This window comes from Dromiciops gliroides, chromosome 5 (genome assembly GCF_019393635.1).
Source record: "Dromiciops gliroides isolate mDroGli1 chromosome 5, mDroGli1.pri, whole genome shotgun sequence".
NCBI lineage: Eukaryota > Metazoa > Chordata > Mammalia > Microbiotheria > Microbiotheriidae > Dromiciops > Dromiciops gliroides.
In genome coordinates this window covers 293,927,136-293,941,527 of record NC_057865.1, presented here as the reverse complement: position 1 = coordinate 293,941,527, position 14,392 = coordinate 293,927,136, and the positions used below count along the sequence as shown (strand labels likewise).

General features: G+C 47.2%; 1 protein-coding gene across 10 annotated transcripts in view; it reads left to right on the top strand.

Moving 5' to 3' along the window:
• PACSIN2 (protein kinase C and casein kinase substrate in neurons 2) overlaps window positions 1-14,392 on the top strand; it is a 142,510-nt gene that overhangs the window by 82,180 nt on the left and 45,938 nt on the right. For 6 of the 10 annotated variants that reach the window (XM_043967076.1, XM_043967071.1, XM_043967074.1 and 3 more), the window contains one exon: window positions 13,685-13,810. The exons of the other annotated variants lie outside the window; for them this stretch is intronic. In XM_043967076.1, the coding sequence (XP_043823011.1) occupies window positions 13,751-13,810 (60 nt within the window). In that variant the 5' untranslated portion in view covers window positions 13,685-13,750. The remainder of the gene's footprint in view (window positions 1-13,684; window positions 13,811-14,392) is intronic. 10 annotated transcript variants of the gene reach the window in all.

Here is a 14,392-nt window from a genome sequence, read left to right as displayed (position 1 = left end):
CCTACCTCTGACTCGGCCGATATAGACCAGAAGGCCTACACTATCGCCTAACGCCTTCCCTCCCTGTCAGCTGCCTCATTTCTGCAGGCGTCCAGCACGCCGCCATCTCTCTGTGCGGGAAACCAGTCTCACAGCCCTCGTTATCTTACTTCCATGTATCGCCCACCCTCCTTCTCTTTCTTTGTCCAGGGCCACCCTTCCTGAGGGCTCACAGCATCTGTTACGGGCATTTCTGGACTGCTCTCCCTGCTCTTGGTGTTTGGGTTTATCTGGCGGTCCCCAGTCTGATTTGTTTCAGTCTCCACTTTCTCAGCCTATTTGCCACTGCCTCTGTTCATGAAGTCTCCATTCTGGCCAGGATGTGCCGCTGGCCAGCCCCTAGGCTCTGTCGGCCCTTTCCTACCTCAGGAGGCATTGAGATGTTGGCCTTCAGGGTGAGCATGGACTTCCCCTGCATCTCTGCCTGTCGATCCTCCCTGATTTTCAAGGACCAGCTCAGTCCCATGTACTTAGAGTATGGAGTCTTCCCTTATTGCTCTGCACCCCAAAGCTTGATGCTCTTGTCTCATGTTTTTGTAGAACCCTTTGGATTTCTCCTTTGCCTGTATCAAATGATACCTCATGTTGTCGTGAAAATGTCTTAAGTCCGAGGAAGAAGAGAAACAGCAAAGTCTCCAAGCTGAATAAAAGTTTATTGAGTTTATTGAGAGAGGGTACCAGTTTCACAATAAAGCTGGTCAGTCAGGGGTAGGACTTGAAAGACCCCGAACTTGGGGCCCAACAGGGTTTTATACCCCTACAGGGCTTAAATGCTTATATATTATCCTCATTTTAGACAAACTCCTCTCAGTTTACAGTTGATCATCCAGGCTTGTTGATCAGTTTGCTTGCTACTTAGATTATCTAGCCAACTTTGCTAGCCATTGAACAATCACAGTCTGCCTCTAGCCAGCTTGCTGAACGCCTGATAAAGTGATGGAGAGGGTAATAACTAGAAGCTACAGATGATGGCTGCTATCTGTCTCATTTAATCTGTTGTTTTTTTTTGTTTTTTTTTTTGTTTGTTTGTGTTTTTGTTTTGTTTTTGCGGGGCAATGGGGGTTAAGTGACTTGCCCAGGGTCACACAGCTAGTAAGTGTCAAGTGTCTGAGGCCGGATTTGAACTCAGGTACTCCTGAATCCAGGGCCGGTGCTTTATCCACTGCGCCACCTAGCCGCCCCTAATCTGTTGTTATTGACTTAATCTACTAATAAAATAAAATGTCTAGGTATAGTAATTGATGTACTGATCATTACCATAGTTAAATCACTTATAACTAAGGGGTGGGGACAGTCTCCCTCATATGATCCTACTCTTTGCCTAAGTCTAAATCCCTGCCCCCCCCAGCTCCCCCCTTTAAATTGTTAGCTCCTTGGAGTCAAGGTCCATATTGTTTTTTATCTTTTTGTACCCCTAGTCCCCAGCACCCAAGATGAGACCTCTGTATAATCGGACCCAATGAATGTCAGAGAACTTTACAAATAACCATTCGGCATTCCTGTCAGAAGTTGTGTTGTTTCTAAAGGGAAAATCCATAGTCTTTATGTGGATGCAAGTAGTCCCTGATTTTTCCCTCTACTCTGACTCACCTTAGTGTCCTTATCTCATTTTGTTTTCATTTAAAAACATTTTTTTTAATTTAAAATTTTCATTTAAAATTTTTCTCAGTTACATGTAAATATAGTTTTTTGAGTTTCAAATTTTTCTCCCACCCTTCCTTCCCTCTGACCTCCCAAGGCCAGCAAGCAATTTGATATAGGTTATACATTACTATGATGGATGAATGAATGAATGAATGAAAATTCCAGGAGGCTCACTACCCAAGACTGATAATGTCAAGATGACAATTCCTTTCTGGTTTTAAGTTTTGATGAACACCAGGCCAAGACCAGTGAGAGGCAAGGAAGGCAGCTGCCTGGAGGACAGTAGTGAATACTTGCCCATAGAATGGGACTTGGAATAAGGAGGGATTTTTAATTCAGGACATCGGGGCAAGGCTTTAGGTCTTGATTTGGCCATGTCAAGCTGTGTCTGCAGAGTAGAGGGAGGTTCAAAGCCATAGGTTAGACAATGGCAGCACACAGGAAGTTTTTCAAACTCTGCCTGGGCCATACAGATGCCCACTGTATTTACCTGGGAAAGCAAGCTGATCAGGAAGGTGATTGCCTTCCTGACTTGTGCTTGGCCTGTGCTGACCTGACAACCTCCCCACAGGTGGGAAACTTGACCCAGGGCCTGCATTTAGAGTGGCTTGGATTGAGGCAGTGGGGAGAGGCATTGAGATCAGGTCCTTGTTCTCTGCCTCTCCCCTGTTTGACCTGGGCAGAGCTGCCCACTCTCTCGGGCCCTTTTCCCCCACCTGTAAAATGAGGATTTGGTCCTTTCCCACTGAGTCTGTGAACCGTGGATCTCTAAGCCACTTGGGTCATTATGAGTTTGTTTCCTTCTTTTATTTCTCTAGTTAAGAGCAGACTAGGAGTGGGGCAGCTAGGTGGCGCAGTGGATAGAGCACCGGCCCTGGAGTCAGGAGGACCTGAGTTCAAATCCTGCCTCAGACACTTAACATACTTACTAGCTGTGTGACCCTGGGCAAGTCACTTAACCCCAATTGCCTCACTTAAAAAAAAAAAAGAGCAGACTAGGAGTGAGGGGAACTGGATTCTTCTAGTCTTACACCTACCATTAAACCACCAAATGACCTTGGACCAGTCATTTGTCCTTGTTTATAACTTGAGGGAGTCAGAATAGATAAGCTCTAAGGCCTCTTTTAGCTCCAACATCATATGATCCTATTATATGGATATTTATCCTATGTATCCCACAAGCTCAGGCATATTATGTTATAGTGGCCAGTCACCGTACTGTATGGAGTCATTCATCCAAGACAAAGACCTGCCTTCACAGAACTCATCTGACAGCTCATTGTGGAAAAGAACAATTCCTTCATGGTTTCTGTGGTGATCACCCTAAGCCGTGCACCAAGGTATTTGCTTGTACAGACGTACTAAGCTGGAGATTTTCTTTGCTGACGACAAGCTCTTGATCGCTAACTTAACTGTCTTCAGCCCTACCTTGAACATAACTACATGAAGGACAGCCTGACATAAAGGTATCGTCTTCAGGAGGACTATTATCAAGATAAATCTGGCCTACTTCAAACACGGAGAGGGTCACAGGACTGGGAGGGACTTCAAGCACCAGCTAGTCCACCAGTCTCTGAAGATAAATGGTCATCCAGCCTCTGTTTGAAGACCTTTGGCAATAGGTGGCTTCTCCCTCACTGGCTACCCTTGCTCCGTCCTGTCAATGCAGAGACGTAGGTGATTGACTGGGCTGTGGATGGGGAGGGATTTGAGGGCATGAGCAAGAGAGGATTGGCCTGGTCTGTCAAGTGAAAAAAAAAATTTAGATTAAAAATCCTATCCAGGGAGGAAAAAAATGTATTTCCTTTCTCAAGGTCTAATTCTCTGCCATCATTGCAGCTGCAACCAATTGCTTGGACTTCTAGTGGCATGCCCATCATGCTGGGGGCCAGGCCCAGAACAGCAGGGTCGTCTGCACCTCTCGCATCCAGTTGCTATTTTCTGAGGGTCACTGAAGGTCACGGTAGCTTTGGGGCCCACCATGTCACTATTCAGACCCAGAGTAAGATCACAGTTGACTAGAACCTCCCATGTGGAAGCAGTGCCTCATTGGGCTGCCCCCACGCTTTGTGTGGCTGCCTCTGGGTATTCATTCTCATTCCATTTTCTTCATTTCTGGCTGTTAGGATTTCTTTGGGACCTGCCTCTCGTCCTTTGTTTTAGCTATGGTGGAGCTAGATGGCTGTATTTCTGTCCCTGTCTGCCTATAGCTTATTTTAAAGTCTTCAGAGTCCTTCCCATCCCTCATGGCTGTGTGTCATTTGAAAACTCAACAACATGCCATCCGGGGTTTCAAGGTCATTGATAAAAATGTCAAACAGCATGGAACTAAGGACCGGCCGTTGGGTAGATCTACCAGAGGCATCGCCACATTGACATTGGGCCATTAATCACTGCTTTCTGGCACAAGCTGAATGACGGGGGACGCCCAGCCAATGACAGCTGACACGTCTTCCTTCCAAGTCCGGTGCCTTTGCCAGTCATACAGCAGTCACCCAACTGTTCACTCCCTCCTTCCAATCTGCTGCATGCACATTGCCAGGCTAACCCTCAGAAGCCCAGCTTTGATCAAGTCACTTCTCGAGGAAACGCTTTTCACTGCTTCGTCCTTGCTTACCCAGTACAGGCCCGAACACTCGTTCCTGGCCCTGCGGACTCTGCCTTCAGCCTTCTTTAGCTCATTGTTCCCCTCTAGTTTTCCATTGCAGCTCAATTGGTGTTTCTAAAATATGCCGGTACCTTGCTCCCCCCACACCGACAGCCCAGCCTTCCAAAATCTCCTTTGCTAAGTTCATTCTCGAAGTTTCCCTTATCCTTCCTTCCCAAGACAGAGCATGACTTCTCCCCTTCCTGTGGCTTCTCGTGGCACTCGGTGCCTTTCTAGTGACACCTGAGTATATGCCCTTAGCGTCCCCCCGTCCCCCCCCCCCCAGGATCTGCCTATTGAATCTGACCCAGACCCAGAGCCATTCCTGTAAGCTCAGCTATATGTTGTAGATGGAGTACAGTGCTTCCATTGTATTCTGTTTATTCAGTGTCTCCTTATTCCTGGCCCCACACCAGGCCCTGGGGATTGGAAGATGGAAAAATGGCAGACACTGTCATCAAACAGCTTGCAGAGGAAGGTGGGAGAAGTGACTTATACACAGATAAGCAGGATGGAAGGTGAAAAGGAAGAGGAGACGTCCCATTCAACTGGAAGGACAATCAGGGACTCCTCTGTGGAAGAAATGGTACCTGATCTGGGGCTCAAAAAGAGATGCAGGTTACAGCAGGCCAAAAGAGGGTGTCTGGCGAGGGATACCGCCTTCTGCAAGTACATGGAGGTGGGAGAGGGCAGGCCAGATGTAGAGGACACGGACGGGAGTTATGGGAAATGTTGGACTGGGAATAGCTGCGCCTGAAACAGGCATCAAGGAAATAGAGCCACTGCCCTTTTGGGAGCAGATGAGTGGCATAGTTGGGCCTACGTCTGTCATAAATGTTTAATAATAACCGAGTTATTCTGGCCTGGGTGAAACCATCATGGAGAGTATTTATGCTTCTCGTGCCAAGGAAAAGAACTTTGCTGCTTTTAACTTCTCCTTGTCATTCAACTTTTATGAGAAATCTGAGAGAGATGCCGATGCCGGTGCCAATCTTCTCCAGTGGAAGACATTGGTTCTTGGAGAAGAGCTTTGACCTCAGCCCCAAAGGTGATGGTCCTTGTGTAGGCAGCAGGGGGTTGGCATTCACTGCTTGGCCCAGGCGTCAGTGGGTGACAACCAGCTAAGCTGCTGAATGCCCTGGGAAAGCTTGCAAAATCGCTCTTTTTAGAGATGCCTCTTTCTCTATGAGACGTGCTTGTTCATTTTCTATCTCAAAGATATATTATAAAGTTAATCAGAAATCCTGGTTGTGGTTTGAAATCTCCAGAAGGAAAACATACTCACCTCCCAATTATACAAAGTAATGGCAGGAAACTCGCATTTGTACCACCTCGTTACAATAATTGGGTTATTTTAAGCCTAAGAGCAACGGTATGGGCCCCTCCCCACCCTGACCCCTCCCCAACCCCTGCCGCCAGCCCTCATCCCTGGACTATTGCAGTGGCCTTCCATGGCTCTGCCTGCCTCAAGGTTCTCCCCATTGCAGTCTACCCTCCCCAGAGCTGCCAGAGTGATCTTTCCAAAACCCAGGTCTGACCTTGTCATCCCCCTCAGCCCTCTTCCATCAAGTCCAGAGATTAAATCTAAAATCCTCTGTTTGGGTCAGAGCCCTTCCTAACCTGTGCCCCCCTCAGCCCGCCAGTCTTGGCAGTCCAGTGATGATCCAGTGCAGTCCAGCCTCTGGGGTGTTCCTTGTACAAGACCCTCCATCTCCAGCCTCCAGGCATTTTCTCTGGCTGCTCCTCCTTGCCTGAAATGCTCTCCCCTCCTCATCACCTGGCTTCTCCCAGGTCCCAGCTAAAGTCCCACCATCAACAAGAGGCCTTTCTCAGTCCCTCTTAATTCTGGTCCCCTCCTCCTGGTGGTCACCTCCAATCTATCCTGTCTGGATCTCGATTGAATGTAGTTATTTTCACGTTTTGTCCTCCATTAGACTGCAAGCTTTTTGAGAGCAGGGATTGTCTTTGCTTTTTTCCTTTTTTCTTTTTTCTTTGTGTGGGGCAGTGAAGGTTAATTAAGTGACTTGCCCAGGGTCACACAGCTAGTAAGTGTCAAGTGTCTGAGGTGGGATTTGAACTCAGGTCCTCCTGACCAAGTGCTTTATCCACTGCACCACCTAGCTGCCCCCTTGCCTTTCTTTTGGTCATTTGTTCTTAGCATTATGGGACACAGTAGGTGCTTAATAAATGCTTCTTAACTTGACTAAGACCCCCTCCTCTGTGGCTTTAGTGTGTTTATTTTAACTTAGTTTTATTGTTTGTAAGTAACATTTTTTCCAATTACATGGAAAGATAGTTTACACCATTCCTTTTTTGTAAGATTTTGGGTTCCATTGTACACAGTATCATCAGCATTGTGTGTTGATCTACTGCAATGGACTATATTCTTCTCACCAATACAGTGGTACAGAAGAGTTCCAGGGAACTCATGATAGAAGAGGATCTCCAAATCCAGGGGGAAAAAAAAAAAGAACTGTGGAGTATAGATGCTGAATGAACCATACTATTTCTTTTGTTTTTGGTGCTGTTGTTTTTCTATTTTGAGGTTTTTCCTCATTGCTCTGATTTTTCTCTTATAATATGACTAATGCAGAAATATGTTTAATGTTATTATGTGTATATATATATATAAATATACATACATACATATATACATACATACATACATACATATATACATATACATACATACATACATACATATATACATATATATATATATATACACACAACCTATATCAGATTACCTGCTAAGGGAGGGAGGGAGAAAAATCTGAAATTGGTAAGCTTGTATAAACAAAAGTTGAGAACTATCTTTACATGTAATGGGGGGAAAAAATAAATACTTTATTTAAAAAAAAAAAAGATTTTGAGTTCCAAATTTTTCTCCTTCCCTCTCCTCCCAGGAGTCCAGTCAGAGTTATTTGAGGCTATCAGAAACATTGTTAACACTTAGCCTGAGGTTCCCCTTTCTGCTGAATTTCCATTTCTAGCTCTTTCTAACCCTTCCTAACCTTTGTGGCTGAGGCAAGACTCGGGTTATTGGAAGTGGTTGGGTGACACAGCGGCTCCAGCTTCTGAAAGCCGGGAAGGGGCAGACCTTTTCTCCAGATCCGCTCAGTTGGTCCACTGGATGCGTCGGCCTGGGTCATCTGCTGGGAGAGTATGGCAGAGCCTAGAGCCTTTATTCACGTGTGCCTTCTCCTCCTCCTTTTGCTGCTTGTCCCAAGGCTTCTGGTTCTTGGCCCTGTGTGTGCCTGCTTCTTCCTGTGCCTTCAGACCCTTAGGCCCTAGGCAACTAGCTTGTGCTGCAGGGAATAGAGTGCGCGACTTGGAATTGCGAAGATCTGAGTTCAGATTCCATCTCACTTGCTGTGTGACCTTGAGGAAAGTTACACATCTTTTTCAGCCTCAGTTTCCTCACCTGTAAAATGGGGATAACAGCCCCCTCATGGTGTTGTTGTGAGGATCAAATGTGACGTGTAAAAAACTTTGCAAACCTTGAAGCCTTGTGGAAGTGCTGTTGCTGTTACTGGTAATAGCTTCTAGCAGATTCAAAATGCAGGCGTGGACGGTGTGTGAACTGTGTCATTGTCCGCATTGATGAGCTCCCAGATCCACAGAAGTGCTCTTGGACTTCCTCCGTGAGAGCTTGTTTAGGTTAGTCGTATGGGTCTGCATTCTCTGAATGTCATGGGTTGGAAGTTAGGTTGATGTCAATCTGGGGAGACTGTTGGGAAGAGGAGCAGCATGAGGTACAAAGAATCCACAAGAACTGGCCCAAATTCCAGGCTCCTACCGTGGCCTCAGATCTGTGTAAACAGATCATCGATGTAGCTCATCTTCTCCAACCTCCTCGTTTTCCAGATGGGACCCAGAGGACTACATATGTTCCCAGCCCCCTGGCTAGGAAGTTTTTGAGCAGGTGTTGTGCCCTGGAAGCCATGCTCTTTCCACCAGCATGTTGGATGGACCTGTCCAAGGGCAAATCTTTTCAGATACCAGGTCCTTTTGACGTATCAGAACATCGTGGCTGAGCTTCACCAGGAACAATGTCCACTAGCACAGGGCCCTGGGGTACTGGCCCTAGGAGTCAAGAGATTTTATCCTTTACCAGCTCTGCAATTAATGAGCTGGGGGACCATCAAGAGGATACTCTCAATGATCCCAAAGGTTCCTTGAGCTTTGGCATTCTCTGATGCTGTCGGGTGGCAAGGGAGCCTGCCTCGAAGGCTTCCACAGCTACGGAAAAGGAGAACTAGACTTGGAAGCTGGATGTGTGGGTTTGAGTTGTTCATTGGCCTGGGCAAGTGATGGTACTCCTCCAAGCCTCAGTATCCCTTTTGTAAAATGGGACTAAGGCCACTTTCAATCCCAGCTGCCCAAGGTTGTTGTGAGAAAAGCCTCGGCAGAGTCTGTGAAATGCAGAGGCCAGCTGGTCCAGACAAGTGGGATTCCACCTTTCCTCAGAACCCTCCAGGGAGGGAAATTCAACCGCTGAATCAAAGTCGCATCCATAAAGCCATTCCCAAACCTTCATTAATGCTCAGTTCGTGGGATCGTTATCATTGTCACTCTTCCCACATTGGGGGCACTCTGGTAGGTAAGATGTTTTCCCCTGCATCAAGCCCAAGTTTGTCTCTTTCAGCTTTTTCCTATTGTTTCTCAGACTGACCTCCATTCTCTTCTCCTTCCTTCCAATAGCCCTTTGGTTATTTATTAATTATTATTATTATTACTTAAAGAAAGTGGGTAGGGTGATGGAATAAGCACCTACTATGGGCCAGGCATTGTGCTGAGTGCTTTACAAATTTGATCTCATTTGATCCTCAAAACATTCTTGGGAAATAAATGTTATTTGTTATCTTCATTTTGTACTTGAAGAAACTGAAACAGGGTTATGTGACTAGGGTCACACAGCTGGTGTCTGACGTCAAATTTGAATGAAGACTTTCTAATTCCAGGCCCAATGCTCTATCCATTATGGTGCCTCTTAGTTCCATGCTCACATTCCATATAGCATTCACCACTCCCTGCCACCCCCTCAAGAGATCTCTTCTCCAGGCTGAATATCCCCTTGCCTTTAACCAGTCCTCATGTGGCATATAGTCTTGGCCTTCTGTAGCTATGTTATTCTATATGTCCTCCACCTTTTTGATGTCCTTCCTAAGATTTGGCACCCAGCATTTGAATACAGTGCTCCAGATTTAAGTAAGAATGCCAGGGCTGGAGTCTGAGCCTGAATTCAAATCCTGGGCCTCAGTTGCTTCATTGGTAAAATGAGGAGATGGATTAATTAAATCTGTGTTCTTATGGTCAGGGCATAGGACAGTGGGCCTATTGCCTTAATAAATCTGGACAGTTTGTGTCTCAGATAACATTAGCTTTGTTGGCTGTCATGTCATATTACTGACTCCCTGAACTTGCTACCCTAAAAAATCCACAGAACTCTCTGGTTAAGTCTCTTCTATCTTTCACTTGAAATTGATTTTTTGTACCCAAGTATAAGACTTTATATTCATCCCTAGGAAATTTCATCTAATTTGATGAAATTGTTGAAATTGTATTGTATTTTGGCCCTTGGGTGGTCCTCTGGCCACCCCACCAGTTAGTGTAGTCAGTAGGTATATGAGTAGCCAATATAAGATAATAGCAATAGAAAGTTAGAGTGTAAAGGGGAACATAGCAGTCACTTGCAAACCACTTCATGAATTAACTGAGGTCATGTCTGGGGAAGCCCCAGTGTAATGCTCCCTCAGGCTATAGAAGCTGCCAGTCAGCTCCAGACATAGAGTAAAACCAGTAAAACGTTATGTCAGTTAAGGAGGTGGCACTGATAACTTGGGGATGTTGTTAAGGAACTAAACTTAGGGTGAGGAAGAGCCCACCCCCCCCGCTACTAGATCCCTATAAAAATGTACCCCTAAAACCCTGTCCCTTGAGCACTCGGGGCCCCAGGGCCTCGGTGCCCAAGTGCTCCCAACTCTGATTACATCAGTGACTCTGAGTGCCCCTCTCCCTCTCCTGCCCATCCCCCACACAGCCTGCCTGCCTCCACCCCATCCCTGTGCTCTCTGTGCCTCATTAAAGAGTGACCGATGATCACTCCCCAGTTGCTTGCCAGCGTGAGAGCTTTCCCAGGAGAATATCCAACAAACCAGGCATCCTCTCCCTGATCCAAGAGGAACTCCTGGACAGCTTCCCTCCGGAAATGAAAGTACCGGGGCGGAGACTGGTTGTTTGCAGCCACGTCTCCATTGGTAGAAAGCAAGGGTGGACAAGGAACCTCATGCCCTCTCCCAGGAGGGACCCCCTGTTGGGCTGTAATAGAACATTGTTTCACCTGTGTTCCTGACCTGCCACGCAGTGGACTGCCTTTCCTCAGCATTATGCCCTCTGTGAATCTGATAAGCGTGCTGTCCAAAGGGTCAGAGTGAGAGCTAGAAGCAGCCTCAGTGGTCAGCTGGTCCCATGCCCACATTTTACAGCTGAGGAGAGTGAGATTCCCAGATGGTCTGTGACTCGCCTACATTGTCCAGGTCATAAACATCAGACAGGGATTCCTGTTTTTATTCGAGCCACTGTTCAGAATGTCAAAGACAGGGCCAGTCCACTGCTAGATGACCAAGATGCCCCACTCAGACCCCCTAGACTGACCATTGTCCACCCAGTTGTACTATTGGCCAGCCCCTCCCCCCATATTTTCAGACTCAAAAACATGGTGGAAATAGGAGCTCCCAGAGGACTCTTCATAGTTGTTATTGAGCATTTATTTTCACGTTTCTGTTCAGACGCAGTGACGCTCAGACCTTTGAACTGAGCTTGAGAATGTCTGAAGGCTCCGCTTTTCTAGGAGGAAGGAGAGAACAATGTAGCCTGTGAGCCGTCATTGGGCTGACTTGGACCACGTTCACGTCACTCTTGGTTTATTAAGCCCGGGGACCAAAACCTAATAGTGCAGCAAGCGTTCTTGTGCTGCAAGTGTTGTCCAAGGGAGCTGCCTGCGGGAGTGACACTGACCGGCGCGTGGCCCTTTCCCAGGAAAAAGAGGCTGAGAAATTAATTCTGTGTCAAAGCCATCAAGCAGACCCCACCGGTCTGTTAGGCTTTGTTGTCCTTCTAGCCAATATTCCACAAACTTCCTTTTGTCCTTACTTCACAGACTCAGATTACGAAACTGTCAAGATGTTGGTATTTTCGTTAAGAGCAGCTGCCATTAGGAAGCGGTGTATGTATTGTGACCATGCGACTGGAGCTATTTATAGCTTCTGTGAATGTAGAAATAGCTGGGTGTTAAGGAGCCTGTTGGACGCATCCTTCTCACTGTCCTTGGCAGGTTTGGCCTCCAGTATGTGAGCGATGCCTTGGCCAGGCCCTCTCACCTTCTCTGCCCACACTCTCTGCTCCTGAATTGGCTCTATGGGTGCCCTTGGATTCAGCTCATACATGCTTGTCTCCTCCCTTCTTCCTCATCTCTTTACAGGTGATGACCACCCCAACACACACAGCCTCTATCCCTCTCCCTAAACCCTGTGCCACATCTCAGGCTTCCTGCTGGGCATTTCCACCTGGGTGACCCTTAGGCAGCTCAAACTCACCACTGTTAGCTTTTCCCCTGAAGCCCACCCTTCTTCCTCACTGCAGACTCCGACATTCCTCCCCTGCTCTATACTGTCAACATCACTGTCATTTCCGTCTCCTTACCATCTCTTGTGCCCCTCCCTCCCTTTCCTTCCACTCATACCACCACTACCTCTGGCCTGCATCACCTCTCTCCTGGGCTGTTGCAGTAGTTTCTTCTCTGACACACAGCTGCCAAATTGACATTCCCTCACCATCCCTCTGACAGTGTCACTCTTCCTCCAGAAGCTTCAGAGGCTCCCTAGCGCTTCTGTGATAAAATAAAAACCCCTCTGGCATTTCAATCCCATGAGGATGAGCTTATTCAACAGGCTTCCCCCATCCCTGGAATGAACTTCTAGTCTATATATCCAGTATTTGGTGGTCTGTGAACATGTCACATTCTCCCAAGGCAATGTAAGTTCCCTGAGGGCAGAGATAGCTTCTCTTTTGTATTTCTGTCTCCAGGCCATTAAGAAAGGCTTGTAGTCTTTATTTTGCTTAGTGGTATGATTCAGTCAGTAAGCATTTCTTAAGCCAAGCACTTAGTAATGGGGCAGACAAGGGCCACTGGGGATGTTAAGAAGGCAGGTCTGGTCCTGCTCCCTGGGAGCTCCAGGTTGACAAATATAAACTTATGAAAGGTATACACAGTAGACCAAAGGTCACGTCAGAGGGAAGGCTGTTGGCAGGGGAGGGACTGAGAAGGGTTCATGCACTTGAAAGTGAATCTTGATGCCGGGGAAGCTTAGAGGGTTGAAGTGAGGAGAGAGGATATTGCAAGGCCCCGGGCTGAGATGGTGGAAAGTTAAGGGCCCTTCTTCCTGAAGCATTTAAAATAGAGCCACGGGGCCACCCTTTCCAGGCCGAACCTTAAGGCACTAAGATCTCCAGTTAAACACAGTGGCACCCCCCACACCCTGGGCCAGGTCCCCATGAGGTCTGGACACCCCAAACTCGTAGCTCTGATGGGCTTCATCGACATGTGCTTTACAGAGAAAAAAACATTGCCTCAATTTCTTTTTCTTCAAAAACTCCTTGGTTTTAAAATTGGAATCACTAAGTTTGTTCCAGGACCATCATTTCACTACACACTTGTTCATTGATGCCTTTTTTTCTGCACCAATCCTGCTTGGGGAGAAAATTGGAACCTTGTGTGGGAGATGTTGTCATTGGTGTAAAGCTGGGCCTGGCTTAGCTGGTGCTTCCTGGGGCCCCAGTGCTTCTCAAACCCGAGGTCATGAGCAGCCTGATGGTGGAGGAGCCCTTCTCAGAATCCGAGCAGCCACCACAGCTGGAACAGGTGGCGCCTTTGGAGTCTCCCTCCACACTCCAGAACGGGCACCATGTCCTGGGACAGAAACCTTCGAGATGAGTCTCTTTCCTGGAGCTCCGTGTGAACTCCCTCTGAGCCAATGAATGTTGTTTTATGAAGCAGATCTCAGGACCGTAGCTCTTTAGAAAGTCCTTGGCATTTTCCAGGAAAATGTTGAACAGCAAAGTTGATGATCCAGTCTCTGTTGCTGATGAGTCACATGTGGTCTTCATTACCTTTTTGTCCTCTCTCCTCACCCCTTGCCCCAAGGGAATAAGCTCCGTTTGAATCATCAAGAAAGAAGGCTTGGCTAGGGAATGGAGATGATTTGTGAAGTGAGATCTTCTTTTCTCCCTTAACTGAGAGTTAACAACAAATATACCAAACCCGACTCATCCTCTTTTGTCCTTTTTCTATAGAGTTGAACACGAGTGACTGTGATCCCAAGTTTCAGCCTTTGGAGCTCTTCCTCGACTTGTGAAGAAATGTCTGTCACTTACGATGATTCTGTCGGCGTAGAGGTTTCCAGTGATAGCTTCTGGGAGGTGAGACTTGTCTTTTTCTTTCCCATGTGGCTTGGACGTCCACTAGGCTACTTTTCTTATTTGTGCTTGGTTGAGTGAATGTCTGTCTCTCGAGGTGAGACCGGTCACGGTTTTTGTCCTGATTCTGGGCAGCAGCATTGTTCACAAGGGTGACATCTTTGGTTCCCCACCGGGCTCATCCACATCCCAGAGCCCAGTGGTAAATGGGTCATAAAAGGGTTTCGGGACTGTGTGGGAAGAGAGAGGAAGCAATGAGAAAACTGGGGCGAAAGCATGTGGCGGTGGAGCTTGCTGGAAGCTGGCCTCTGCTTGAGCTTGTTGCTTGCTCGCTATGGCTGTGGTTCACACCAGTCTGGTGGAATGGGGAATGTGGGCACGTGTGACAATCACCATTTTACAGAAGAGGAAGCGGGTGTCCTGGTGGCCTTTTTCTAGGATCAGATCAGTGGATGCCCCGTGAAGGCAGAAGCGAAGCCAATCTTATCCAGGCAAGCCGCTGCTCCTTGGGTGCAAACAGAGGCCATTCTGCTGCCCTCCTCTTCCCGGAAGGGATGATCATTGCTTGGGTAGAGGGATAGCAGC